We start from the raw sequence: 27274 nt of genomic DNA, 5'->3' as shown, positions 1-27274 counted from the left end.
GAAAGAGAGAAAGAGAGAAAGAAAGAGAGAAAGAAAGAGAGAAAGAAAGAGAGAAAGAGAGAGAGGGAGTGAGAGAGAGGAAGAGAGAGAGAGAGAAAGAGAGGCGGCCAATCTAAACCCGATAACGAACCAGCTGGTTGGCAGTGCCGTTCTGGAAGGTTTTGCGGGAAGGTGCTTTTTTCAACGTTGTCAGTGAAAAATTCTTTTTCTTCCCTCTTTCTCTTTCCTAAGCTCTTTTTTTTCTACTTTGCACCTAATTACAGTGGTGCGTGATGAGTGCGTGTGTGTTGGTGTGTGTGTATATTATATGTATGTAAATGGGTGGATGATAAGAAAGATGAGTTAGTGGGCTGGTATATATTTTTTTGTTACATTTTGTTACATCAAAGGTGACAGTTTTCGTCACAATCTACGTTGCGAAGACAAAAGGAAAGAAATAAACAAATTAATTAGAAGGTGATATATATACATACATGTATATCAGGTGTAACGAAAGATTCGTATCGTTGAAAGGTATCTCTCATTTTCTTTCGATCGAGAAGAGGGGAATCCTGTTGTGGACGAATCGAAGAAACAAATAAAAAAACAGAAACCAATTTATTTAATTTGACTTTACTTTACTTGACTTGACTTGACTTGACTTGACTGACTTGACTGACGGACATACGGACAAGTAAAAAAAAATAAAATAAAAAAGGAAAAAAAAGGAACATAACAGGAAAATAAATAAACAGATAAGAAAAAAGGATGCCGTGATCAGAAGAGAGAAGAAGGTCGGTGGTATGTATCCGGGACGAGAAGGTCGGCGGTTCACGTAGAGCACGCGCGACCATTCCTAAACCTAAACCCAAGACCAAGAAGAAGAAGAAGAAGAAGAAGACGAAACACCTCGAATAATAGAAAAACGACAAACATAACAACCAAACTGTTAACAGAACGAATCAGACAATTATAAAAGGAATCCTAAATTTATCTGAAATTAAATCAATCGCCATGACTTTAAGACAGCTATACGTTAAGGTATTTATTTTATTATAATAATCATTCATTGTTATTAATATTGTTATTATATGTTTTTTATTTTTTCTTCAAAAATTTTATCATTCATTTTTCAACCTGGATTTTGTACTTTTCTTATTCTTCTTTACATTTATCTTCTCTGTAAACGTTCTTACCCTGAAGGTCAACCGGTCTTTTTTTTTCTCTTCGTGTTCGTATGAGATGAGTCATTTTTTTTTGTTGTTTAATGGGAATCAAACGATCTTTCTTCATTTTTCTTTTTTTATTTAGTTATTTTATATGAAAGTTTTGTAAAATTATATTTAGTTTATTTATTTTTGTTGAAGAAACGTGTTAGATAGTTTAAGGGTTGTCTGTTATTTTCGATTTTAATGTAACAGTTATAATTGTTCTATAATAATTATATTATTATATATATATATATTATAATTATATATAATATATTATATATTATTATATATTAAAATATATGTTAATAATATAATATATATTTTAGTATTAATATATATTATATTCTATAATTGTTGTATAGTTAATATCTTGTTCGATAATTGTTCATTCCTAAATCGTTTGTAAAATATTTGTTCTAATTTGTTATAAATTGTAACTCGGTGTAAAATAATACATTCATCTTTATTATTTTATAATAAATTATGTTAGTTTGTAATTAAAAATGTATCAGATTTGTTGCAAATTTTTCTACAACATTATTTCTCATTTTTGACAAGTTTTATCGCAGAGAACTATTATTATTAAAATAAAACCGAGTAAACTATATATATATATATATATATGTAGTATAAAAATTGAGTTTATTTTTCTACATAGAATAATTGTTTTATAAACCAAAAGGTTTGTTAAAAAGAATTGGTTTCTATTTTCCTTTCGATTTTCGATTTGTAAGGATTCGTTAATTACGTTTCGAAGCAACAGAAGGTGACACTTCTTATTCTAATGTTTATTATTCTTATTTGCTTGCGATCATTTAAACAGAATACATTCTCAGTACAATAACTGTTCCGTTCAGTTAAATAATAATACAAAAATAAATGTTTGATTAAAACGTAAAAGAAGAAATAAATTGTCTAATAAAGAAAAAAGAAAGTTACCATATATTTAAAGTGGTACATATTTAAAAAAAATTGACAGAATAAAATTATCAATTAAATATGAACATTAAAAAAAAAAAAAAAATATAAAAATAGGAAGAAGCGTAAAAATATAAAATGTAAAAAAAATCAAAAATCGAACTAACACTTTTTGCAATCGATTTTAAAATTATTAACGAACAGTGATCGAGATAAATGAAACAATTGTTAATAAAAATTTATTAGAACTATCTAATGAAAAATGTAAGCCTAATATCCAGCGACTATTTAATCCCTGATCATGTGATCGGACTATTTACCTTTCCTTTTTTTATTTTATATCTACAAGAGTGTAAAAATCAATGAGGATAGTAGGACACGAGAGGGTGGATCGATAAATGCAGGACCTAAATTTTCAACGTGTAGGGAAAAACAGGTGAAGTGGGAAGAAAAATTGATCATTTGTGTCAGAAATATGAGAAAGAAAAAGAGAGTGGGTCAGAGAATTGTGTAAGTAAAACACGTTGTGGAACGCGTTTATCGAAAGGGAGAACGCGTATCGAACTTTTCATGTAAATATCGATCATTAATATACACCCACGCAATTTCACCTTTTGCTATCATTCAAAAATCTCGTGGTATGAAATTTGAAACCTTCATTATTATTCACTTGGTGTTACAACTAAAAATGTTATTGCAACAGACCATAGATTCTTTCTTACGATAATAATACAAGAGGATAATCATGCAATCGATTTCGAATCAACTCGAGAAAATTAAAAGGTCATCGGATTGAACCAATCTTCCTCATCACCCACCAATCTTCCTCAACACCCACCCACCACCCCCAATAACACCAGCTTTTATATGCGAATTTTTCTGCTTTTTTTTTAATCACTAAATTTCGAAATTAACATTTGTTCCAATCATATGCTGTGAAAGTTGTTTTATTTTATTATTACAATTAATTTTAATATTATTTTTTGTAATATTAATATTTAATATTTCTATATATTAATATTATATATATAATATTTAATATATATATAAAATTATATTATATATATAATATTTAATATATATATAAAATTATATTATATTATTATAATTATATATTAATTATAATAATATTATATATTATTTTTTAATTATATATTAATATAATATTAATATTTAATATTTCTATATATATATATATATATATATATATATAATATTTAATATATATATATAAAATTATATTATATTATTATAATTATATATTAATTATAATAATACAATATATTATTTTTTAATTATATATTAATATAATATTAATATATAAATATAATATATAATATTATATATTACTGATTAATTTACATATTACACTTGTGATCCCATAAAAAAAATCTAATTGACAGATTTAAACTTAATAAATTAAAAAATCACATCACGTTTGATTTGTCTTAAAGTATAACATAACATTGCATAAATAAATGTTAAAATTTAAAATAAAATTCATTTACTTTCTACATTGTTTATTAAACGTTTCATTTAAGTCAAATACTTTTTACAAATATATTTAATACTTGTATTAATATTTTCTTAATTGCAATGTTAAATGGACCGTTTAAAATGTTTTAACATAAATTGACATAAGATAGTTCTCAAAGTAATCATTGAATTACACATCAATCATCTTACTAGTATACATATATATATGTATACATGTCTATGTATATGTGTGTCAGTTAATAATACCGTTAGGTTACTTACTACCATTAAATTCGATTTCCCATGTAACACGGTTGTCTGTTTAAAAGAGTTAGAGAAAGATTTCATAGGAACGTTCTCATCTCTTATAAGATTCCCTCTTTAAGGTTCTATCGAGACTTTCCATATTGCACGTTGATTTATCACATCGGTCAGGTGAACGGCAAGGGGTTGTCCGAGGTCATGCTGCTGCTGCTTATTGCTGCTGGGTGTCTGTTAAGTTTCTTCTCTTTTTCTCCTTTCTCTTTTATCATTTTTTTCTTTCTTTCTTTCTTTCTCTTCAATTGTTTTTGTTTTCCTTTCTTTCTTTTTTTTTTCCTTTTTTTCTTTTTCTCAATTACTTCGAGATGAAGATGCTAACATATCTCGCTTAATATTTTGAGATATTAATTTTCTTTTTATTTTGATTGATATATATATATATTTTTTTTTCTTTTTTTTTTTATTATCGAGATATAGAGAAAGTTAATTTCACGCTGAAAACCGAGCCCATTATTGTAATAATAATATAAGTGCAATTTCTTCTTTTTATTTTTTTTTTTATATTAGAATTAGAATTGGAATATAAAAAAAAATATATATATATATATATATATATAAATATAATAAAATATATAAATAAATAAAATATAGTAAAGTATATAGTAATATATTATATATATTTTATAATATTATGTAATATTATTTAATATTAATATTATATAATATATTAAATATATATATATATATATATATATATAATATAATATAAATAATATATATAAAAATATTTTTTTACCTAATATATAATATATAATATATATTTACCTAAATAATAATAATAATAATAATATAATATACAATATATATTTATCTTAATAATAATAATATATATATAATCTAATATTTATATTTACCTATATATTTACCTATATATTTACCTAAATAATAATAATATGAAAAAAACTATTATAAAATAAAAAATAAATATATAAAATATATTTATAAACTACATATATTAAATAAAATATTAATAAACGAAGTTAAATATATATATATATATATATATATATATATATATATATATATATATATATATATATATATATTTGTATTTGAAATAAAAAAATACGTGATTTATGACACGTTTTGAAATTGAAAATAAGATTGATTTATAATCAAATTTATAATCAATATTTATAATTAAAGTCACGTTTATTTTTATGAAAAAAAAGTAAAAAAATAATAAAAAAATCAGATTAATTTAATATAATATTTGATACGTATAACAAGAAATATATATTCGTGTGCATTGAATTAATTTTTCGTTACTTTATTTTTTAAACTTTTTTAACATTATAAAAGTTGTAAACGCACCTTTACGTTAAAGAGCCAGTCAACCTGGTTTGAAGTTGTTGCTCGAGCTATCGACCGTCGTCGTAGAAGGTGATTCGTATGGTTCGTTTCGAGCAAAAGCAGAATCCCTTTCTCTCTTTTATTGTCAGAAACGAAACTCCCCCTTTGAGATAAATCCTTTTTCTTCTCTCTTCTCTCTCTCTCTCTCTCTCTCTCTCTCTCTCTCTGCAATCTCTTTTTGTGTTCATTTTTATTTTTTTATTTTCTATCAGCAGAAGAAATACCTTAAAAACGTTCAGCAATAACTCAAACGGTTTCAATTCATTTCGTTTGAAAAGCTTTCCATTTTTTATCATTAACTTTCAATTTTCCAATTGACCCCATTATTGGTCAAAAGGATTAACTTTTGTTAGAAAAAAAAAAAGAAAAAAATAGAAAAAGAAGAGAACGGAAAACCTTTTAAAAATACCTTCCATTATTGTTTGTTTTTTTTTTTTTTTTCAATCTAAGTTAAATTGATTTTTGGTTAATTATTAGAGTTGGAATAATTTTTATGTATATATGCGATGAATATGACAATAATATTTATTTTATTATTTAAATTTATTAATTTGAATAAACAAATAAGTAAACTTGATATAATTAAAATTAAAAAATAATTTAGGTATTATTATTTAATAGATAATTTGATTTCTAACTCGTAAAAAATATTACACAATAAATTGTATTTTTACAAATATGCATTTATTTGTATGTGTATGCATATTACTTTATTGTAATCTTTAGCTTCTTTTTATAGGGTGTTAACTAAGTAAACGATTTATTGTGATCACTGTGTAAATAAAAATAATGGTAGTAAACTGACACGATAAAATGTAAGATTGAAATTACGTGATTTGGTTCTTATACATCGTTACGTCTCAGTCAAAATTATATAAAATAAATATTAATATTTTATTTTTGTTCAAAAGTTCAAATATTTTTCTATTTGTTTATCGATATTTTTCGATAAACTATATTATAAATTGTTTAAAATAAAATAGTTATTTTATATAATACAATTTATAATCTTCTAAATGTATCCTTTACAAAGATAAGATAAAATAATAATTTCTATTATCAATGATATTTATTATTTTGTATTAAATATATATTTTAATCGGAGAAAATAATTCTTTATCAAAAAAGTACAAATATTTTTCTATTTGTTTATCGTTATTTTTCGATAAACTATATTATAAATTGTTTATATATATAATAAATATATTTTATTTTATATAATACAATTTATATAATCTTCTAAATGTATCCTTTATCAAGATAAGATAAAATAATAATTTCTATTATCAATGATATTTATTATTATGTATTAAATATATATTTTAATTAGAAAATTATTTTTTATTTTTTTCTTCAAAAGTACAAATATTTTTCTATTTGTTTATCGTTATTTTTCGATAAACTATTATTATAAATTGTTTATATATATAATAAATATATTTTTTTATATAATACAATTTATAATCTTCTAAATGTATCCTTTATCAAGATGAGATAACAAAATAATTTCTATTATCAATGATATTTATTATTATGTATTAAATATATATTTTAATTAGAAAATTATTTTTTATTTTTTTCTTCAAAAGTACAAATATTTTTCTATTTGTTTATCGATATTTTTCGATAGACTACTTTCAAGAGAAATACGAATTGAAAGTCGTATCTTCTTCTTATTTTTCTTCTTCTTCTGTTTCTTCCTCATATTTTTCTTAAGCTTTCTATGCGATGCGAAGATTCCTTGAGGCAGTATCTCACAAAGTTTCTTCTTCCTTCGTTTTTACGATGGCAACTTTAACTTTAACAAGGCCTAACTCTCGAAACCAGCAAGTTTCCTTCTCACGGATACTCTTCTTTCTTCCTTTCTTGGACGATTCTCTTAATTCTTTTTTTTTTTTTATATTTTAACATTTCCTCAACATTACGTATATATATATATATATATATATATATATATAAACTTCATTATATTTTTTTTCTTTTAAATTAATTATAAATTTGATTCAAACGTAATTAGGTTAACAGAATAATTGAGAACGTAATAATTAAAAAAAAAAAAAGAAAAAAAAATATATTCAACGTTATCACAGTTCAAATATTTTTATAAATCATTGAAAATTTTTGATCGTAAAAAAAATAAAATAATAATAATAATAATAATTAAAAAAAAGAAACTAATTAGAAACAATATTTCTAATTAATTTCATATAATCAATCCCCGCACTGTTCGAGAATGTGAAACGTAAAGGAATAAATTTGTAATTCGTAAAAGAGGCGTGAAAAAGGGGGTGCAGAACGAAGTAGCATAACGAAGGGTTGTATATATGAATACATATATGTGGGTGGAAAACTTGACCTCGTTATATTGTTCGCATAGAGAAGAACATAAACTCTCGAAACGTTTTTCTCAGTATCATGAAATGTCGTGAAAGAAACGTGAAAGGATATAAAAAGATCGATAATAGGTTCTTTCGTGATCTTGTTAAACCGTGCAAAGAGAAATTTATCATCCAGTAATCATTTTATTTCTTATCTATATATATATATATATATATATAATAACAATTCTCTTTATTTTCCATATACGTACACATGTATAGAAATGATATTAGACATACAAATGATATTAGAAAACAATTATATTATTGTATGATAAAATGAAATGTTAATTTATAATATTTCTTACACGTATATACAAGTATAGATATATAATTAATTATTTTATATTAATTTAGAAAAAAAATAAAATACAAAAAAAAAAGTTGTAAAATATTTTTTCATTTCATACGTAAGTTTATTATATAATGTATTAATTGTGTGTGTGTATGTGTGTGCATATAATTACGATGAATATAATTAATTATTTTGCAGAAAAATTAAATTAAAATAAAATGAAGCTTTAATAATTAAAAGAAAAAGATATTAAATATTATTTCATTTCACACATACGTTTATTATATAAAATATTAATTACATATAATTATGATAGATATAATTAATTACTTTGTACAAAAATTAAATTAAAATAAAATAAAATTAAATTAAATTAAATTAAACTAAAATAAAATAAGAATAAACTAAACTAAAATAAAATAAAATAAAATTTTCATAATAAAAAGAAAAAAATATTAAATATTATTTCATTTCACACATACGTTTATAATATAAAATATTAATTACATATAATTATGATAGATGTAATTAATTACTTTGTACAAAAATTAAATTAAAATAAAATAAAATTAAATTAAATTAAATTAAACTAAAATAAAATAAAATAAATTATAATAAACTAAAATAAAATAAACTAAATTAAAATAAAATAAACAAAAATAAAATAAAATTAAGTTAAAATAAAATAAAAATAAACTAAACTAAAATAAAATAAAATTATAATAAACTAAACTAAAATAAAATAAAATAAAATAAAATAAATTAAGCTAAAATAAAATAGAATAAAATAAAATTAAGATATTATTTTTTATAATTCTGAACTACGATTGAGATATTTAATTAACTAGTATTATTATTATTATTTTCTTTTTCTGTAATTTTTCTTTTCTTTTCTTTTCTTTTCTTTTTTATTTTCCTTTCTTTTACTTTAAGAAGATAAATTTGTGAGTAAAATAACAGAGTTTACGTTACTTTAAGTCGGTCGGCAAAGACTTCGTTTGAAATGACTTTAAAAGACTTCTTCTTCTTCTACTTCTTTTTATTTTTTTTTTCTTCTTCTTCTTCTCTCTTTTCAGTCAGCAAAGCAAACTGTATCATCGTTTTTCCAGGTTATAGAGTGTCAGCCAGTTGGACTTTTTCCAACTACTCCTTTCTTTTTTTTCATTTAAGTATTATTTATCACAGATACTTTTTAACGTTTCCTATCCAGATATTCGATACGCGATTTTTCGTTTTTTTTTTATTTTTTATTATTTTTTTTTTTTTTTTTATGATAACACGAAAGACACAGATAGATTTATATTTCTCTTTTTATCTTTGAAGTTATAAAACTAAAGTGAAGTAACAAGGGTAGTTCAAACACGTACTAACTATCTATAACTACTACATAAAACTATTCCACCCTAATGTTGTGTCTATGTCGAGCTTTTCTAACTGTTCACTGAGTCATCTAAGGCTTCTGTCGGGTTCTTTTATTAAATCTTTAACGTATTTACAATGATAGATAGAAAAAAAGAAAAAGAAAAAAAAATAGAAAAAAAAAAGAAAGAAAAAGAGAAAGAGAAAATCATATATATATATTTTTTTTCTTTTTCATATTTCCCTAATATTTCTTTTATTTATTGGAAATTAAATTATTAACATTGAAACAATTTAATTGAAAAAACAAAAGAAAATATAATTAAAACATAATAATATTTATAATAAATTAAAAAAGAAAGAAAGAGAAAACATTATTTTATTTATTGAAAATTTAAATTGTTAATTGAAATAAAAAATAAACTATTATATACTAAAAAATAAACTAATTATATAAAATATGTAATTAAAAATAAAAATATTTATAATATATTAAAAAAAGAAAAAGAAGAAAGAAAGAAAGAAAAAACATTCTTTTATTTATGAAAAATTTCAATTGTTAATTAAGAAAGTATATAATTAAAAAAATTAAAAATATTTGTAACATATAATAAAGAAAGAAAGACAGGTGTCATCTGTAATATTTAAAAAAAATTATCAAATATTTTTGCAAAATATTATTTTTAAAATTTTTTTAACTCTAACTATATAACTTCAATAACTTTTTAGTTCAATAACTTTTAGATTTGTTTGATGAAAAGAGAAAGAAAAAGAGAGTAATGGAAGTGGGTGTATAGGTGATACGGAAGGTGGAACTCGCAATCTTATCGTTGCGAGGTCATCCTCGAATGACTCATATCGACATGAATTCTTTTAAGCGCAAAATAAAATAATTAAAAATAAAATATCTATCCATATTTGTACATTCTTAACAGTTAAACAACACCCAAGTTATGTTGTCGATTTAAACAAAATTATTTATTTTTATGTATTTCTTACTTTTTTTTTTATACATATATATAAATGGTCTTCCAATTTTCTTCATTTAAAAAAAATATGAAAAAAAAAGTAGAATGAATAATAATAATTTACATATACAAAAATTATAAGAACTAAGAATTAACTAAAATACTAAGAACTAATTACGATAATTTATCTATGGCAAATAAATGATTATTTACATATAAAAAAAATTAAACAATTTAAATATATATATAATTAATATAATATATTAAATAAATAAATTAATAAAATAAATTAAATTATAATAATATATGTATAATTAATGTAATATATTAAATTAATTTTTTATGTATATTAAATATTACATATTAAATATTACATTAAAAAATATAATTAAAAATAAATTTACATATTAAAAATAAATCAATTTAAATGTATAACATTAGAATTAGTTTTATAAAATATACATAATTGTTTTTCTTTATTTAATTTTTTAAATTAAATTACTAACGTTAAAATATACTTGTAAAAAGGTTTAGAGAATTTCTTTTATATATATATACATACATACATACATACATATATACATAAAAAATTAAAATTACATATTAAAAAGAAATCAATTGAAATATAATATTAGAATTAGTTTTATAGAATATTTGTTTTTTTTTTTAAATTAAATTACTAAAAGATAATATCTTTGTAAAAAAAAAAGGTTTTTGAAAAATGAACTATATAGAGTTCATTGAACGTGTAGACAATAAAAAAAAAAAAAAAAAAAAAAACTAAATTCTATATAGAAAAATCCTATAAAAACAAGTAAGTAAGTAGTATACTTGAATTTCCTTATTATTCTCGCGATTGTTCTTTTATCCGATATGGTATTACAAAATTTCATCTAGTTTTTAGCTTACTTGTATCATTTGCGGTTTACGATGTAACTCGTGCGACAAATTAGAGACTATTTCTTGTAATATATATCTTTAAACAAAACAGATATATATATATATATAAGCAGTGACAGAACAGAAAGTGTAAGAAAGAAAGAATTGCATATTCTGAAAACTTTGAAATCTGTCTTTTTCATTTTAATTTTTTCTTTTTTTTTTTCTTTTTCTTTACATTTATCTGAAATATAAATATACGAAAGGAAGTGAATGAAAGAGAGAAAGAGAATTTACGTTCATTAACTTTTCATCGTTTCGTAATACAAGACCTGGAGTAGGCTCTCATCGTTCGTTACAACTATGAAGAAAGTTTTAAGATCATTGACCGTGTTTTTCAATCACTAAACCTTTTACTCTTTTTTTACTTTTTTTTTTTTTTTGTTCAAAATCTTTTTCAATATATTAAAACAAATATGTATTAATTTTGTTTCATTTTTTTTTCTTTTTAGATTAATATGAATAACTTCAAAAGTATATATATATATATATTTTAATTTATAATATATATTACATATGTAAGAAATTGAAATAACATAATATTATAACATAATAACATAAATTACAAATTATATAATATAATATATAAATATATTATAACGTTATTATATAAAAATTATATAAATATATAAATCTTATATAATTATATAAGAATATAATAACATAAATTACATATTGCACATAAACATATATAAAAGTAATTTTTTTTCTTTTTTTTTTTTTTAAGTAAACATTCATAAATAATCAACTTCATTTTTTTTCTTTTTTTTGTCTTTTTTTCTTTTCTTTAAAATATACATTAATGATAACAAAAAATATTTCATTGAATTGAATACAAATACTTTTTGTATATAAAAATAATTGTTAAACTGTTATTTTTACTAAATATTTTTACTTATAATATTAAAATTATATTACTAAAAATAACTTTTGATATATAAAAAAAATAATTGATAAACTAATTATATTTAATAATTATTCAATTTAATATTTGAATTTTGTTGTTGTTGTTGTTTAAATTACTATTTCCTAATTTAATTTATTTTTTCTTGCTTTCAAATTGAATAAAAAATTATGTTCAAAATGAATATTAGAATGTTCCAATGAACAGTACCTACATTGATTATAGTATATCATAGTATACCGTTGAAGTTGGACATTCTCGATGAAAGGAGTCTCGTGGGAACGTTATTATACTACTTCCAAGTTATATACATTTTTTTTTTATTTTTTTTTTTATTTTCCACTAACTCATGGGACTCTCAATAACAATAATAATCTCGTTTACCAGTCGCGTGAAAATATAGTTTTATGTGTAATAATAGAAAGCGTCATGAGAGAACAGGTAATTTAGACATTCACAATTTAAAAAAAAAACAAAATCACTGGGAGAATATTTGATGCATATTAATTAGAAATGGTAAAATAAAAAAAAATAAAAAATAAAAAAGTGGAAACATGTGTAATAACATTAGAATTATATATTACTTTTACAATTAAATTAGAAATTGTATAAATAAAATGAATTCAAATCGTACTTCTCTCTCTCTTAAATATTATACAAAGTATATTGATTTCCAATATTTGATTTTTTTTTTTTCGTTAACTGTAAAATAATAGAACAGATAATAGATGAAAAGATAAAAAAAAAGAGAAAAAAAGGAACATAAAGTGGTCTTTAAAGTTGACATTAGTTGATTTATTTGATGAACTATAAAACGAACAACCTGATCTCAAATACGAGAGACGAATTGTAAAACGAAGGTAGAGAAAGGTAGAAAGAAATGGTTGAATACTACTACTACTACTACTACTACTACACAGAGGATTCTACCATCTCGTGACGGACACTCCTTTTTCTTGGGTCATGAGTTCACGAATGGATTGTACAATTCGTCTCCTTGAAGAAGAAATTACTACTCTTTTGTGTGTTATGTTCTCCTCTATACCCTTTTTCATTTGCTTTTTTTTTTTTTTTGAAATTTTTATTATTTTCTTCGTTTATTATTTCCTTTTTTTGGGGGAGGGGGGTTGGTGGTGCCATACATTTATTATTAATATATTTTATGGTATTGATACATTTTATTGAAGTATCATGATTAGTTAGGAATTAATTTTTATTTGCAATGATATATAGTAATAATAATAATAATAATAATAATAATAATAATAGTAATAATAATAATATTTTAATACTATAAGTACCATATATATAACACATATATTATTTATAATTTTCTTAGATTATTATTTTATTTTGGCCTATATATTTATTATTAATATATTTTATGGTAACATGTTTTGTTAAAAATAAATTTTTAATATTACAAAATCTAATAATAATAATAATAATAATAATAATAATAATAATAATAATAATAATAATATTTTGATACCTAATAATATAAATAACATATAACACATATGATATTTATAATTTTGTTAAATTATTATTTTATTTTTTTATTGACCCATACAATTATTATTATTATATTTTATTAAAGTAACATAATTAGTTAGGAATAAATTTTTAATGTATTACAAAATTTAATAATAATAATAATAATAATAATAATAATAATAATAATGTTTTGATATTTAATACTATAAATACCATATAACACGTATAATATTTATGACGTATTAATCGATATTCTCAACGTTTCGAAACACACGAATCTAATATGTGACATTTTAAGAAGAACTATTACAGTCGGTGCGAACCCCGTTATGTAAATGTAAACCGCTTTAAGAGAAAGTTACAGATAAGAAAATCGAGTATGCGATACCAACAAAAGTCTATTACTATGTATATAATATATATATATATATATATATATATATATATGTATCTACCTGCATACATATGTATATACATTTATATACATTCCTTTTTAATATCAATACATTTTGTTGGTTTTTTACAGATCACAAAACTGTTGTTTCTTATTTTGATTTATTGTATCACATTAAACGTATCGCGTGATTTGCTTATTAATCATTTTTCGTAAAAATTATATTTCGCAATTAAGAAAATATTTTTTTGTTTTTTTTTTTTTTTACATGAAATAATTATTGTCTGAGATTGATAAAATCAATTTTAAACGAATACACGATGATGTAATGCAGCACAATCATAAACCAAAGCAAAATAAGATAAGATACTATACAATAATTGTTTTATCAATGGCGTTTAATCATCCAGCATGGTATCAAAGAGAAGATTACAGTGTGTGTGACGCACTTGCACTTTCTTGTATTAGAATTCGTATTTCTTTTTTTGTGTATTACACACTTTCGTGTTATGCTACGTTAACCATAAAATTAGTTAGCAGTTGGTGCAACATGTTACAGTTTGATTACGGTAGATATGTTTGATGTTATAATACGATGTGTTTCATTATTATGTATTTATATGGGTAATATAGTTTCACGCTAACATAAGTTTAACGAGTTATGGTGTTTACATATCATTAAATCTTTTTTTTATTTTTAGTCATTTGTCGCGTGTAAGATGAAAGATAAATGAGAGTTTCGTATTACACTTTATTACACAAAACAATAGTTTCACTATCTTGTATAATTTTATTTTATTTCAATATTACATGAATTTTTAATAAAAAATGTTTTTTTTTTTTAAATTATGACAATGAAATTTATTATTTTTTATTTGAAAATTATGTATATAACATTATGTATGTACATGTATATATATATATATATATATTTTTTTTTTTTATGTGAATATTACGCGAATTTATAATAATGTTTTTTTAAAATTATGACAATGAAATTTATTATTTGATTTATTATTTTTTTTTTTTTCATTTGAAAATTATCTATAAACGAATATAACAAATTTTATAAAATTATTTAATTCGATTAGAACAACTAAACGAGTTTAATATTTTGATTCATTTTTGTTTCTTATTTGTTAATTTTAATATTTTTTTTTTTTTTAATAAAACAAAATTTCATTTATAATTAATATAAAATAAGAATAAGATGAAATTTAATAGCCAAAAATGAAATCTTGACGATGACCATTGTCTTGGAAAAGTTTAATCTTTTGAACTTACGATTTTATGGTCATTAAATTCCACGCACCGATTAGTTCAAACCCAAGGTTAGGTCTTCTTCTACTTCTATGAAGTGAAGGTGGAGTAAACTATGACAAAATAAAAAAAAAAAAACATTAAAAAAAACGTATTTTACCGTTGCACGACATTCTTTTACTTCTCGTACATGTTACAGTATTCCGTTTAAACGGTAATTCATATATATAGTATGTAAGTACAGTGTATTTTTTTGTCGATACCTCCCTCGTGATGTGAAAACAAATTGAAAGGTTCACTTCGACTTTTTTTTTTTCTTCTTCTTTTCGTCAAACACCGTTAGTTGAATTTTAAAACAACGAACACTTCTGTTTCTCAGAAAAATCAAAGCTTAACCTTTGCTTACCACACTTGGTCCAAAGGACCCAGATCTTTTTTGCAACTTGTGTCATTTTTCTCAATTATTCAACTTTGGTAATTTTGTAAACATATTTAAATTTAATTTAAAGCTATAAAACCTATATAATCTTTTTAAGTAAGTATTAAAGAAGTCTCAAAAAAATGTTGAAGTAAATCTATGCAATAGTTTTTTTTTTATAACGATTTTTCTCGTCGGGGTCCGTTGGACCCGGAGTGGTAAGCGTGTTACTCCAGGAAGGGTGGTAAGCAAAGGTTAAAGGTGTGATTGTTTCTTTGTATCTGTATGTGTATCTCTACATAAGCATCAGTATATATATATATATATATATATATGTGTGTGTGTGTGTTTGTGTGTGTAAACCACACACATTGGTTCAAACCACACGTTAAACATATTTTTTTGCTTGTAATAAAATGACGATGTTTGTTCGTGGTTTGTTTGATCAGATGATGGTTATTGCATCGAATATACACGATAAACGTTTATTTTAAGAATGTGTTACTTTTGTAATAACGTTTATTATGTTTTTACGTATTATTAAATTGTATTATTATATATAAATGTGTATTTTAATTATTTGTAATTAACTATAATTGAACAAAGTATAATAACGTGTTATTAAGTGATACACATTTATGCGTATATTCGTTGTAAATGATTTAACAATTAAATGTAAAGTAGAGAAAAATATTAATTAAAAAGTGAACGAAGTTGTGTCACCTATATTTTTTCACTTTTCTTTTTGTTTTTGTTTGTTTGTTTGTTTTTTTTTTTTTTAAAGCCACGAGTCGAATGAATCGATATGATTTCAGTAGTCGGCCTCGTTCTTCGTAACGTGGCTCTGCTTTGTGTTTGTGTATGTTTGTATGTTTGTATGTGTGAGTTTGTGTAAATGTAGGGCACCTTGTGAAAGGAAAATTAGCTTGCAATCAATCAATGCAAGGTGTGTCGTCGAACTACCATTTCCATGATCGTGTTATTTTATTTTTAATCTAAAGTACCGTTTTATCGTACACGTGGTATTACATATTGATGATTCAAATATATATATATATATGAAAATGAATTATAAACAAGTATATCTTTTGTTTGGAAAAAAAATCATTAATATAATTATTTCAATTATATTGAATTGTAGAATAAGTAAATTTTATATTTAATAACTCACAAATGATACAACAAATTTAAATTAATTTTATAGACAATAACTAAGAACTAATTACAATGTTTTATTGATGGCAAATAGATAATTATTTAAATATAAAAAGAAATTTTATATTTAACATAAATTCATAATAATTTAATATAATAAAATTATATATACATATTATAATATTATAATAATTATATAAATATATATATATATTTAATAATATAAAATAATTTTATATATATATATACAAAAACTAAGAACTAATTACGATACTTTATCTATGGCAAATAAATGATTATTTAAATATAAAAAAAATTAATTTAAATATATATATACATATAAATGGTCTTCCAATTTTCTTCATTTAAAAAAAATATGATAAAAAAAATAGAATGAATGAATAATAATAATTTATATATACAAAAATTATATGTAATTTTAATATATCAAATAATAATTATTTAATATAAATGAATAATTATAAATAAAAAAAAGGAAAAGAATTAACTAATATGTAATATGATTGATTTAGGGTGGCAAAGTATGGGTACCTCATCCCGACAAAATTTGGGAGGGTGCAATCCTCTTAGAGGATTACAAAGTAAATCGGCCAACATTAAAGGTACACACGGACGACTCGAATCAGACGAAAACCTTAGAGATCAAATGCGACGACGATTTACCACCATTGAGGAATCCGGATATATTGATGGGAGAAAATAATTTAACATCTTTGTCGTTTCTTCACGAACCAGCTGTACTTTACAATCTACAGATACGTTTTCAAAGGCATTGCATTTATACTTATTGCGGTATAGTTTTGGTTGCCTTTAACCCATACAATGAATTACCCATTTATGGGAATGACACGATATGGGCGTACAGGGGTCAAGCTATGGGAGATTTGGAACCCCATATATTCGCTGTTGCTGAAGAAGCTTATACTAAATTGGAAAGGTATTTCTTTTTTCTTTTTTTTTTCTTTTTTTTTTCATTTATTTAACATTCAATTTCGTGAACATATTTGTTATCGTTTACACGTGTATTACGTGATTTAATTTTTAATGACAAATTTGTAGGGAAGGTCATGATCAATCGATCATTGTATCAGGTGAATCGGGTGCTGGTAAAACTGTTTCAGCCAAATATACCATGAGATATTTCGCAACTGTCGGTGGTTCTACGACTGAAACGCAAATTGAAAAAAAGTCTTAGCTTCTTCACCGATCATGGAAGCTATTGGTAATGCAAAAACAACTAGGAATGATAATTCATCGAGATTTGGCAAATTTATTGAAATACAATTTAATAAAACTTATAATATTACCGGTGCCAGTATGAGAACTTATCTTTTGGAAAAATCAAGAGTCGTGTTTCAGGTAATTCAAATAAAATAAAATAAAATATATGAAAAAAAAAAAAAAAGAAAAAAAAAACAAATAGTTTCAGGGATAGTCTTGAACCAAAAAAAAAAAAAAATGAAAAAAAAAAGAAAAAAAGAAAAGAAAAATTGATTGTTAGTTAAATACAAATAAGATTCTTCATATTATGTTAATTATATCGTTCAGGCAAACGAAGAGAGGAATTATCATATATTTTATCAAATGTGCTCGGCAGCGAAGCGTCTTCCACATTTACATCTTGGAAACTCAATGGGTTTTCATTATCTAAATCAAGGAAACAATCCTATAATCGAAGGTGTCAACGATTTAACGTGTTTCGATGATACCATTAGTGCACTTACCATGCTTGGTTTTACATCGAAACAACAGGACGATATGTTAAGAATATTAGCAGCCATATTGCATTTAGGAAACGTTAATATTAATAGCTTTGACGGACAAAGTGATAATCGTGACGATGATACAGAAGCCAGTTTTATTTCAGTAAGTTTTTTATAATATCAAGAACAAAAAATAAAATACACTAATTACAATTACAACAAATTCTAATCAATTGTTAATATTATATTATTTATTTTTGATGAAATATTCATTGATTATATAATTAAAATTATAATTCGTATATATATAAATGAAATATTACTACTAATTGATTAAATTATTTCTAGCCAAACGATAAACATTTGTTAATAATATCGGAATTACTTGGAACCGATGTGAACGCCATGAGAAAATGGCTTTGTCATAGGAAAATTGTATCAATGAGAGAAGTATTTTTAAAACCAATGAATGCTGAACAAGCTACCGGTGCTAGGGATGCTTTGGCTAAACACATTTATGCCGAATTATTTAATTGGATTGTAAATGGTATCAACAATTCTTTACAATCTCAAAGCAAGGCTCAATGTTTCATCGGTGTATTGGACATTTATGGATTCGAAACGTTCGAGATTAATTCGTTCGAACAATTTTGTATTAATTATGCTAATGAAAAGTTACAACAACAATTTAATCAGCACGTATTTAAATTAGAACAAGAGGAATATTTAAAGGAAGAAATCGAATGGACTTTTATAGATTTTTACGACAATCAGCCGTGCATTGATCTAATCGAAACGAGATTGGGCATATTGGATTTATTGGATGAAGAGTGTCGGGTAAGGATCATTCATTTTATTTCAAAAATCAAACCTTCATTTTTATATTTTATTTAAATATTCTCAAGTAGACTGTAGTTCGTTAGATATTTTCAAATAAAATTGTTTTATGATTTTAAACAAATATGTTTGAATAATTTGTAAGACGAATGTACAAGTTGTATTTATGAAATTTCATTTGTTAATTAATTAATAATTATTATTCACAGATGCCAAAAGGAACGGACAGCTCGTGGGCCGATAAACTTTATGCAAAATGTAACAAATCTAAACATTTCGAGAAACCACGATTTGGTACTTCCGCTTTCTTGATTCATCATTTTGCTGGTTTGGTACAATACGAGACATTAGGTTTTCTTGAAAAGAACAGAGACACTGTAATTGAGGAACAAGTAGACGTTTTAAGGGCTGGTGATGTAAGTCAAATCTACATTTTCTTTTTTTACAAGATATTATTTATAATATTATATACATTTTTTTTTTATATTTATAGAATAAATTATTGAAGAAATTATTTTGCGATGAGGATCCAAAATTGGTTGTACCAAATACAAGGGTCAAAGTATCCGCACAAAAACCAGTAATAACTCCCAAACAAAATAAAAAAACGGTAAACAAATTGTATGGTATAATATTAATTAATAATATATATATATATATATATGTATAAATTTTCAAATAATTGTTTTTAAGGTTGGTTCACAATTTCGAGATTCTTTAAATATGTTAATGTCAACGTTAAATGCAACAACACCGCATTACGTTCGTTGTATCAAACCAAACGATACAAAGGAATCATTCGAATATAATCCAATACGTGCTGTACAACAATTACGTGCATGTGGTGTACTTGAAACGATAAGAATTTCAGCTGCTGGTTTTCCAAGTCAAAGAACATATTCGGAATTCTTTCAAAGATACAGATGCCTGTGCGTTTTCAAAGAAATCAAAAGGGATGATCTTAAAGAAACTTGTCGTCGTATTTTAGCTAGGTCAGTGATTTAAATTTAAACATTAAAACAAACAACATGATATTCATTATATTATTCAATCAGGTATATCAAGGACGAAGATAAATTCAAGTTTGGTAAAACAAAAGTATTGTTTCGTGCCGGACAAGTTGCATATCTTGAAAAACTCAGAGCAGAGAAGCAAATGAACGCTTGTATAATGATTCAAAAGACCGTTCGTGGTTTAATATGTCGACATAGGTATAAAAAAATACGACGAGCTATTTTGGGTCTTCAAAGATACGGTAGAGGATTTTTGGCAAGGCAGAGGGCTGATAGAATCAGATGTGAGAGAGCTGCGATTAAAATTCAAGCTAACGTCAGGGGTTGGTTAAAGAGACGATGCTATCAACGAATAAGACGCACAATTATTGGTATTCAGGTTTATGGTAGAGGTAAAATGGCAAGAGAGAGGTATCGTTTGATGAAGGACAATGCTGCTGCAACGATCATACAACGATTCGCGAGAGGATATCTAGTCAGAATGGCGTGTAAAAAGAAATTAAGGGATATCGTTATAGTTCAATCATGTGTTAGAAGACACATGGCTAAGAAAATCTTTAGAAGACTCAAAGCAGAAGCTAGAAGTGTTGAACATGTTAAATCACTTAACAAAGGTCTTGAGAAAAAGATTATAACATTACAACAGAAGATAAATGATCTTGTATGTTATCTTATTATTTTTGTTTTTTATATATATATAATATCATTTTAATTATACAACTTAATATAATTCAATTATTTTAGGCTAAGGAAAATCATCATTTAAAGAACGTACATAATGAAGTATTTGATTTGAAGAATAAATTGGAAATACTTAAACCTGTAGAAGCAGAGAATAAAAAATTAAATAGTATTTTATTATTGAAGGAAAAGGAATTAGAAAATTTTCAAAATCTATTGAAACAAGAGAGAGATGAAAAGATGGATATTTTACAGGTAAATGTATAAAATAAAATCATTCCAATTAAATAATAATAATCAAAATAATCGTATATATGCATATATAATATATATATATATATATATATATATATGCATTCTTTTATATATAATCTTATTTTGTATTCTAAGTTCTTGTTGTTCTATAGGATAAAGAGAAAATCACTCAAGAAAAGGGTCAGGAAAACATTAAACTCTTGGAGGAGAATGAAAAATTACGAAAAGAATTATCAGTGGCTAATGATAAATTGAAAAGTAATTTACGTGGTGCTGAAGAAAATCTTAAACATCGTTTGGAACAGGAAAAGGATTTACTTTTGTTGGATCAGGATCAAGATCGTGGTGCTTATCAAAAATTATTAAAAGAATTTCATGAATTGGAACAACATGCTGAAATGTTGGAACAAAAACTTGCACTTCACGTACCAGGACATTCTCGTTCATTGAGCAATGCTTCCAGTAGTAGTGGACAAGTTGTTTCAACTGAATTACCACAGGATGATCAAAATATTGTAAAATATATTTTTATTAAATCATATTTACGTGTAATTGTATTAACAAAGATCTAACAAATTTCATTCACGTATTATTTATTGTTTTAATATAAAGGATCTTGGTTATGGATCAGTACGATCAACTGCATCATCATCAACGCCATATTCAAGGGTGGAAACTATTGATTGGAACCAACAACGTTCGAATAGTCCACCTGACGGTGAAGTACAACCTAATAAATTACCTTCAGAAACAACCAATGGACCAGCTCATGCACCCGTGGACATTAATTTGGTATTGAAACTTCAACAAAAGTTGAAGGATGTTGAAAAAGAAAAGGGACGATTGATTCAAATGGTGGAAAATTTGGAACGTGATAGTCCTGAAGAAGCTTCAAGTACTCAGGATACTTTCAAGGTATTTGTAATTGAATAAATATAGTTTAATTAATTTTGTTTAATAATGAAATTAATGACTTTTTGTATGGTACATTTTGTTTCATTAGCTTCAGGAATTAGAAATGGAAAATGCGCAGCTTAAAAAGGATTTGGATTCGTTAAGAAAAGTAGTATCTGGCACAGATCCAACAGCTGCACAGCAACACCTAATAGGTAAATTGTTAATTGGTATAGTTAAAAGAATTTTATTTAATATTTTTTTTTTATTCTAAATATACTATAATTTTTCTTTCGTTGTAAATTTACACATATAAATATATATATATATTTTTTTATTTTTTTTTTCTTAAAACAATACACAAAATACATTACACGCATTTGTAATATTATTGAGTTTTTATTTATATACCTTGAACACATATCATCATAGATATTTGCCATAAAATATAATCAAATAAAATATAAGGAAAAACAAATTACAAGTTTTTCTTTTCACATTTTACGAATACACAAAATTTATGAATACTTTATTTGTGTTATAAACAATAATATAAAATTATTGTGAAATGAATTTGATGTTCATAATATGAAATTAATGTAAAATATTTAAAGATAATTGATTAATTATTTAGGACAATTCGAGGCATTGCAAGAAGAATTAGAAAGAAGAAGAGAAGAGTGTATACAATTGCACAGTGTATTGGCTGATCATACTCGAAGAATGAAGAGTCTTGGTTCGAATTATGGTCGTGACGTTGATATTGTTAACGAAGATGGTGAATTGGTTCTTGCATTTGAAGCACAGAAGAAAATAAACAGGTAATTAATTTATACAATTTGATAAATGTAATTATATAAATATATATATATATATGTCTATAAAAGATTGAATTCTCTCGTGGTAATTCGTGTCTAATAGTTTATAACTCGTGTTTTGTCGTTTGTGCATGCTATTCGATTTCTCAATAGACTTAAGACAAAGCGAAAGGCATCAAGAGAGTGAGTTGAGTAGATTCTTTGACGCGAGACATTAGACATGACATGTGTTTTATATTTAATAAGTTGAATTATTCAATCGAAATTAATTCCAAAAAAAAAAGAAAATACAAATTAATTTGTTGAATAATTTTACTCTTAAACAAAGAGATGCATATGCAATTTTAAATAAAAAGAAGCCGATTGAATAATTCCTTTTTTGAAAAAGAAAAATCGTTTGGTTATATTAAAAAAAAAAAAAGGTCCCATACATATCGTATTAATTTATTCATATTTATTCAAAAGGCAATTAGAAGACGAATTGCAAGCCAAAGAAAAAGGTTGGAGGATACAAAGGGACGAATGGAGAGAAGAGATCGACAGATTGCAAGAAGAAATTGAAAAGCAACAGAAATTGTTATCAGTAAATCTTAACAAATCACCACAAACACAAACCGAAGCTTACTTGCAGTACGAAATTACCAGAGTGACTTCTGAAAATTTGGTAATTAATTTCAATTCATTTATATTCCACTTAAAACAAAAAAAAATTACTTACCTTTTTTTTTTTTTTTTTTTTTTTTTTTGTAAATATACATTTATCATTATTATATTGTAGGATCTTCAAGAAAAATACGACAAAATAGCGGAGGAATGTAGAAAACTCAAGAAACAATGCAAAATCTTGGCTAAACATCTGAAAGATGCTGGATGTAAGTCCAATTAATTTTAATATAATATTTAATTAATTAATTAAATAAAAAAAAGTAGTAATGTTAATACATTAGTTGTTAGTATATATTACGATTTAAGATTATTTTATTCTAATGCTATCAAAAGACGAAGGAAATGATATTAAGGAACATAAGGATCGTTCTTATATGCTAAAAAATACTGGTGAGTGTGAGTTGGTTTAGATGAATCATTCATATCATCCGATATCACGTTTCATGCCAACCACAGCTCTCACCTGTAGATGACATTTAAAAATATGATCATTTATATAATATTATCAAGATTTACGTGTTTTACCTTTTATATTTCTTATGATAATTTATTTTTGTATTACAATTAATACTTCATATCAAATTTATTACAGTACCAGACAGTATAGAATCAACCAACGATTCCAGTACCGCCCCATCAACAGTTCATTCGTCTGGTGATAATGGAACGATTATGCCAGCAATTCGTAAAAAGGAAAGAGATTATGAAGGAATGTTCGAATTTAGAATGGAAGATATTGGTGTGATAATACGACATTTAGTTATCGGTAAGTCAATTGAAATATTTTCTAAAGAAAACACGCGCGTGCAAATGAGACAAATAATATATCTGTATGTTTGTAATAATTTTCATATTTGTAGATTTAAAACCAAGACTAGCAGTTGCTTTGTTACCTGGCCTACCAGCTTACATAATTTTTATGTGCATAAGACACACTGATTTCATCAACGACGATGACAAAGTTCGATCATTGTTAACCGCATATTTGAACGGTGTTAAACGTATCGTTAAAAAACGCGATGATTTTGAATACAGCGTTTTATGGTTAAGCAATACGTTAAGATTGTTACACATTATGAAACAATATTCCGGTGATAAACCATTCCAATTGGAAAATACACCTAGACAAAACGATCAATGCTTAAGGAATTTCGATTTAAGCGAATATAGGATCGTATTAAGTAACGTTAGTTTATGGATATTCAATAACATTGTGACAACATTGAAGGAGAGAATTCAAGCTTTTACGGTACCGGCGCTATTAGAGCACGAGGCGATTTCTGGATTGAATTCAAACAAACCAGGTCGTCCCCGTTCGTCGTCAATGGGCGAGGAGCCGGATTCTACCCAGCAAAAGCTTAAAAAACTCCTAGACGAGCTTAGTTCTGTGCACAAAACTTTATTATTTCACGGTGTAGATCCAGAAATAATTACACAATTGTTTAAACAATTATTTTATTTTATGTGCGCTAGCGCCTTGAATAATTTATTATTGAGAAACGAGCTTTGCCATTGGACCAAAGGAATGCAAATTAGGTAAATTGATAATGTTTTATTATTTAATAATAATTTATGAATCTGTTCATTTTGTCAGATCAGATTTGTTTGTATTAATTAATCAAACAATTTGTTCAGAAAGTTTATGACGATTTAGAAATAGTATTTCATGAATAACAACAACTTATTATTAACATTTAGACGAGTGGGGTCTTAAAAAATAATGCAATTTATATTAACTTTGATTATTAGGTATAATTTGAGTCATTTAGAACAATGGGGCAGAGATAAACGAGTAACTGCAGCTGCCGAAGCACTTCAACCTATCATCCAAGCTGCACAACTTTTACAAGCAAGAAAATCAGACGCGGATGTGCATTCGGTATGCGAAATGTGTAACAAATTAACGGCCAATCAAATAGTTAAAATATTAAATCTGTATACACCGGCTGATGACTTTGAAACCCGAGTACCGGTATCATTTATTAGAAAAGTAGAAACTGAATTGGCCAAACGTGAAGAAAACAATGAACAGGTAATTACATTTACTTATGTATATTAACAATACGTGTTTAATGTGTCAGAAAGTGTGACCTGGATATTACAAAAAAAAAAAAAAAATAAACTATGAATGTTTCTTTCAGCTTTTAATGGACTTAAAGTACACCTATCCAATAAGATTTCCATTCAATCCGTCGAACATTCGCTTGGAAGACATCGAAGTTCCAGAGGTGCTTCAACTACCAATGCTTAAGAAGATCTAATTACATTGGCAATACAATTCTCTAAAAAGAGAGAGAAACAGAGAGAGAGAGAGAGAGAGAGAGAGAAAGAGAGAAAGAAAGAGAGAAAGGGAGAGAATCTCTTCTTCTTACTACTCTCTTCTAACTTTTAGTTAATTATTATTCCTATTAATATTATCATTATTATTATTATTACTATTATTATTATTATTACTATTATTATTATTATTATTATTATACGAGAAGGTACGTTCTATTATTTTATTTATTAAAACAATCCTAGTGATATATACTGATACTCTAGTTACGTTAGTAAAAACGCATGAAATGAGTTATCGGTATAACATTTTATAAATATACACATATACAGATTTTTTTTACTCTATATCTAATTTATACTACACAAAGATATAATTCTAATTAATCGAAGTCGCGTCCACGTTTAAAAGGAAAAGAAAAAAAAAAGAAAAACTAAACGTAACGTAACGTTTAAGGAAAGGGAAGATAAAGTATTATTATTATTTTGTTAAAGTTAAAAATGATTATACAACACAACAATTTTAAGTTGGTAGTTAATGTATAATATATTATGATGTAAGATGAAAAATTAGGTGAAGAAAAAATAAACAAATAATATTTATTCCTGCTAGATATAACACATATACATACATACATACATACATACATACATACATACATGCGTATATGCATGCACGCATGCATAAATCGTACATGCATACATATACACGTATATTATATGCATAAGTGAAAGAAAATATCGAAGGAGACTACGTTAATGAATGTAATATAGTCTCTAATTGTTGTCACTATGTTTTCTTTTCTTTTTTTTTTTGGATTTTCCCATTTAATTATAAACATTAGTTCCCATTGCAATTTAAAAAATTGCAAAATGCATTAATCGTCGGTACAAACTTGTTCTACTCTAATGGCAATTGTTAAATAGGATCCTGCAGCACACAATACACGCTCCACACATACACAACAACACGTTGTAGGAAATATGTTGGAATTGTAATTAAATATGTAAAAAAAAAAAAAAAAAAAAAAAAGAAAAAAGAGGAGATGCAGGAGAGAGAGAAAGAGAGAGAGAGAAAAAGAAAGAAAGAAGATATGTAAACGCGTTATGTTGGAATAGATTGTATATTTTGTGATACGAAAGAGTTATTGTGTGTAAGAGAGGGAGAGTTAGAGAGAGAAAGAGAGAGAGAGAGAGAGAGAGAAAAGAATATAATGTTGTTATATTATAATTTATAAAAAAGTGTACAAGCGATTAATTTTTTTTTTCTGTGCCATTTTAAGA

The 27274-nt window shown here is 24.4% G+C and overlaps 1 protein-coding gene across 1 annotated transcript; it reads left to right on the top strand.

Annotated features, from left to right (window-relative positions):
• didum (dilute class unconventional myosin) lies at window positions 1-27190 on the top strand. The gene is given in 22 exon segments (XM_015328456.2): window positions 1-1020; window positions 17359-17783; window positions 17906-18033; window positions 18036-18205; window positions 18395-18712; window positions 18898-19386; window positions 19596-19802; window positions 19880-19996; window positions 20080-20378; window positions 20442-21060; window positions 21144-21335; window positions 21488-21850; window positions 21948-22250; window positions 22339-22444; window positions 22864-23050; window positions 23513-23711; window positions 23826-23919; window positions 24047-24103; window positions 24306-24479; window positions 24574-25249; window positions 25463-25745; window positions 25855-27190. Coding segments are annotated over 22 exon segments (5553 nt in total). The 5' UTR covers window positions 1-993; the 3' UTR covers window positions 25975-27190.
• The last annotated feature ends 84 nt before the right edge of the window (window positions 27191-27274 follow it).

The sequence above is a fragment of the Polistes dominula genome, unplaced genomic scaffold, assembly GCF_049000335.1.
Source record: "Polistes dominula isolate Pdom_NZ unplaced genomic scaffold, Pdom_raw_medaka contig_18, whole genome shotgun sequence".
Lineage (NCBI taxonomy): Eukaryota > Metazoa > Arthropoda > Insecta > Hymenoptera > Vespidae > Polistes > Polistes dominula.
This window is presented reverse-complemented; position numbering and strand designations above follow the sequence as displayed.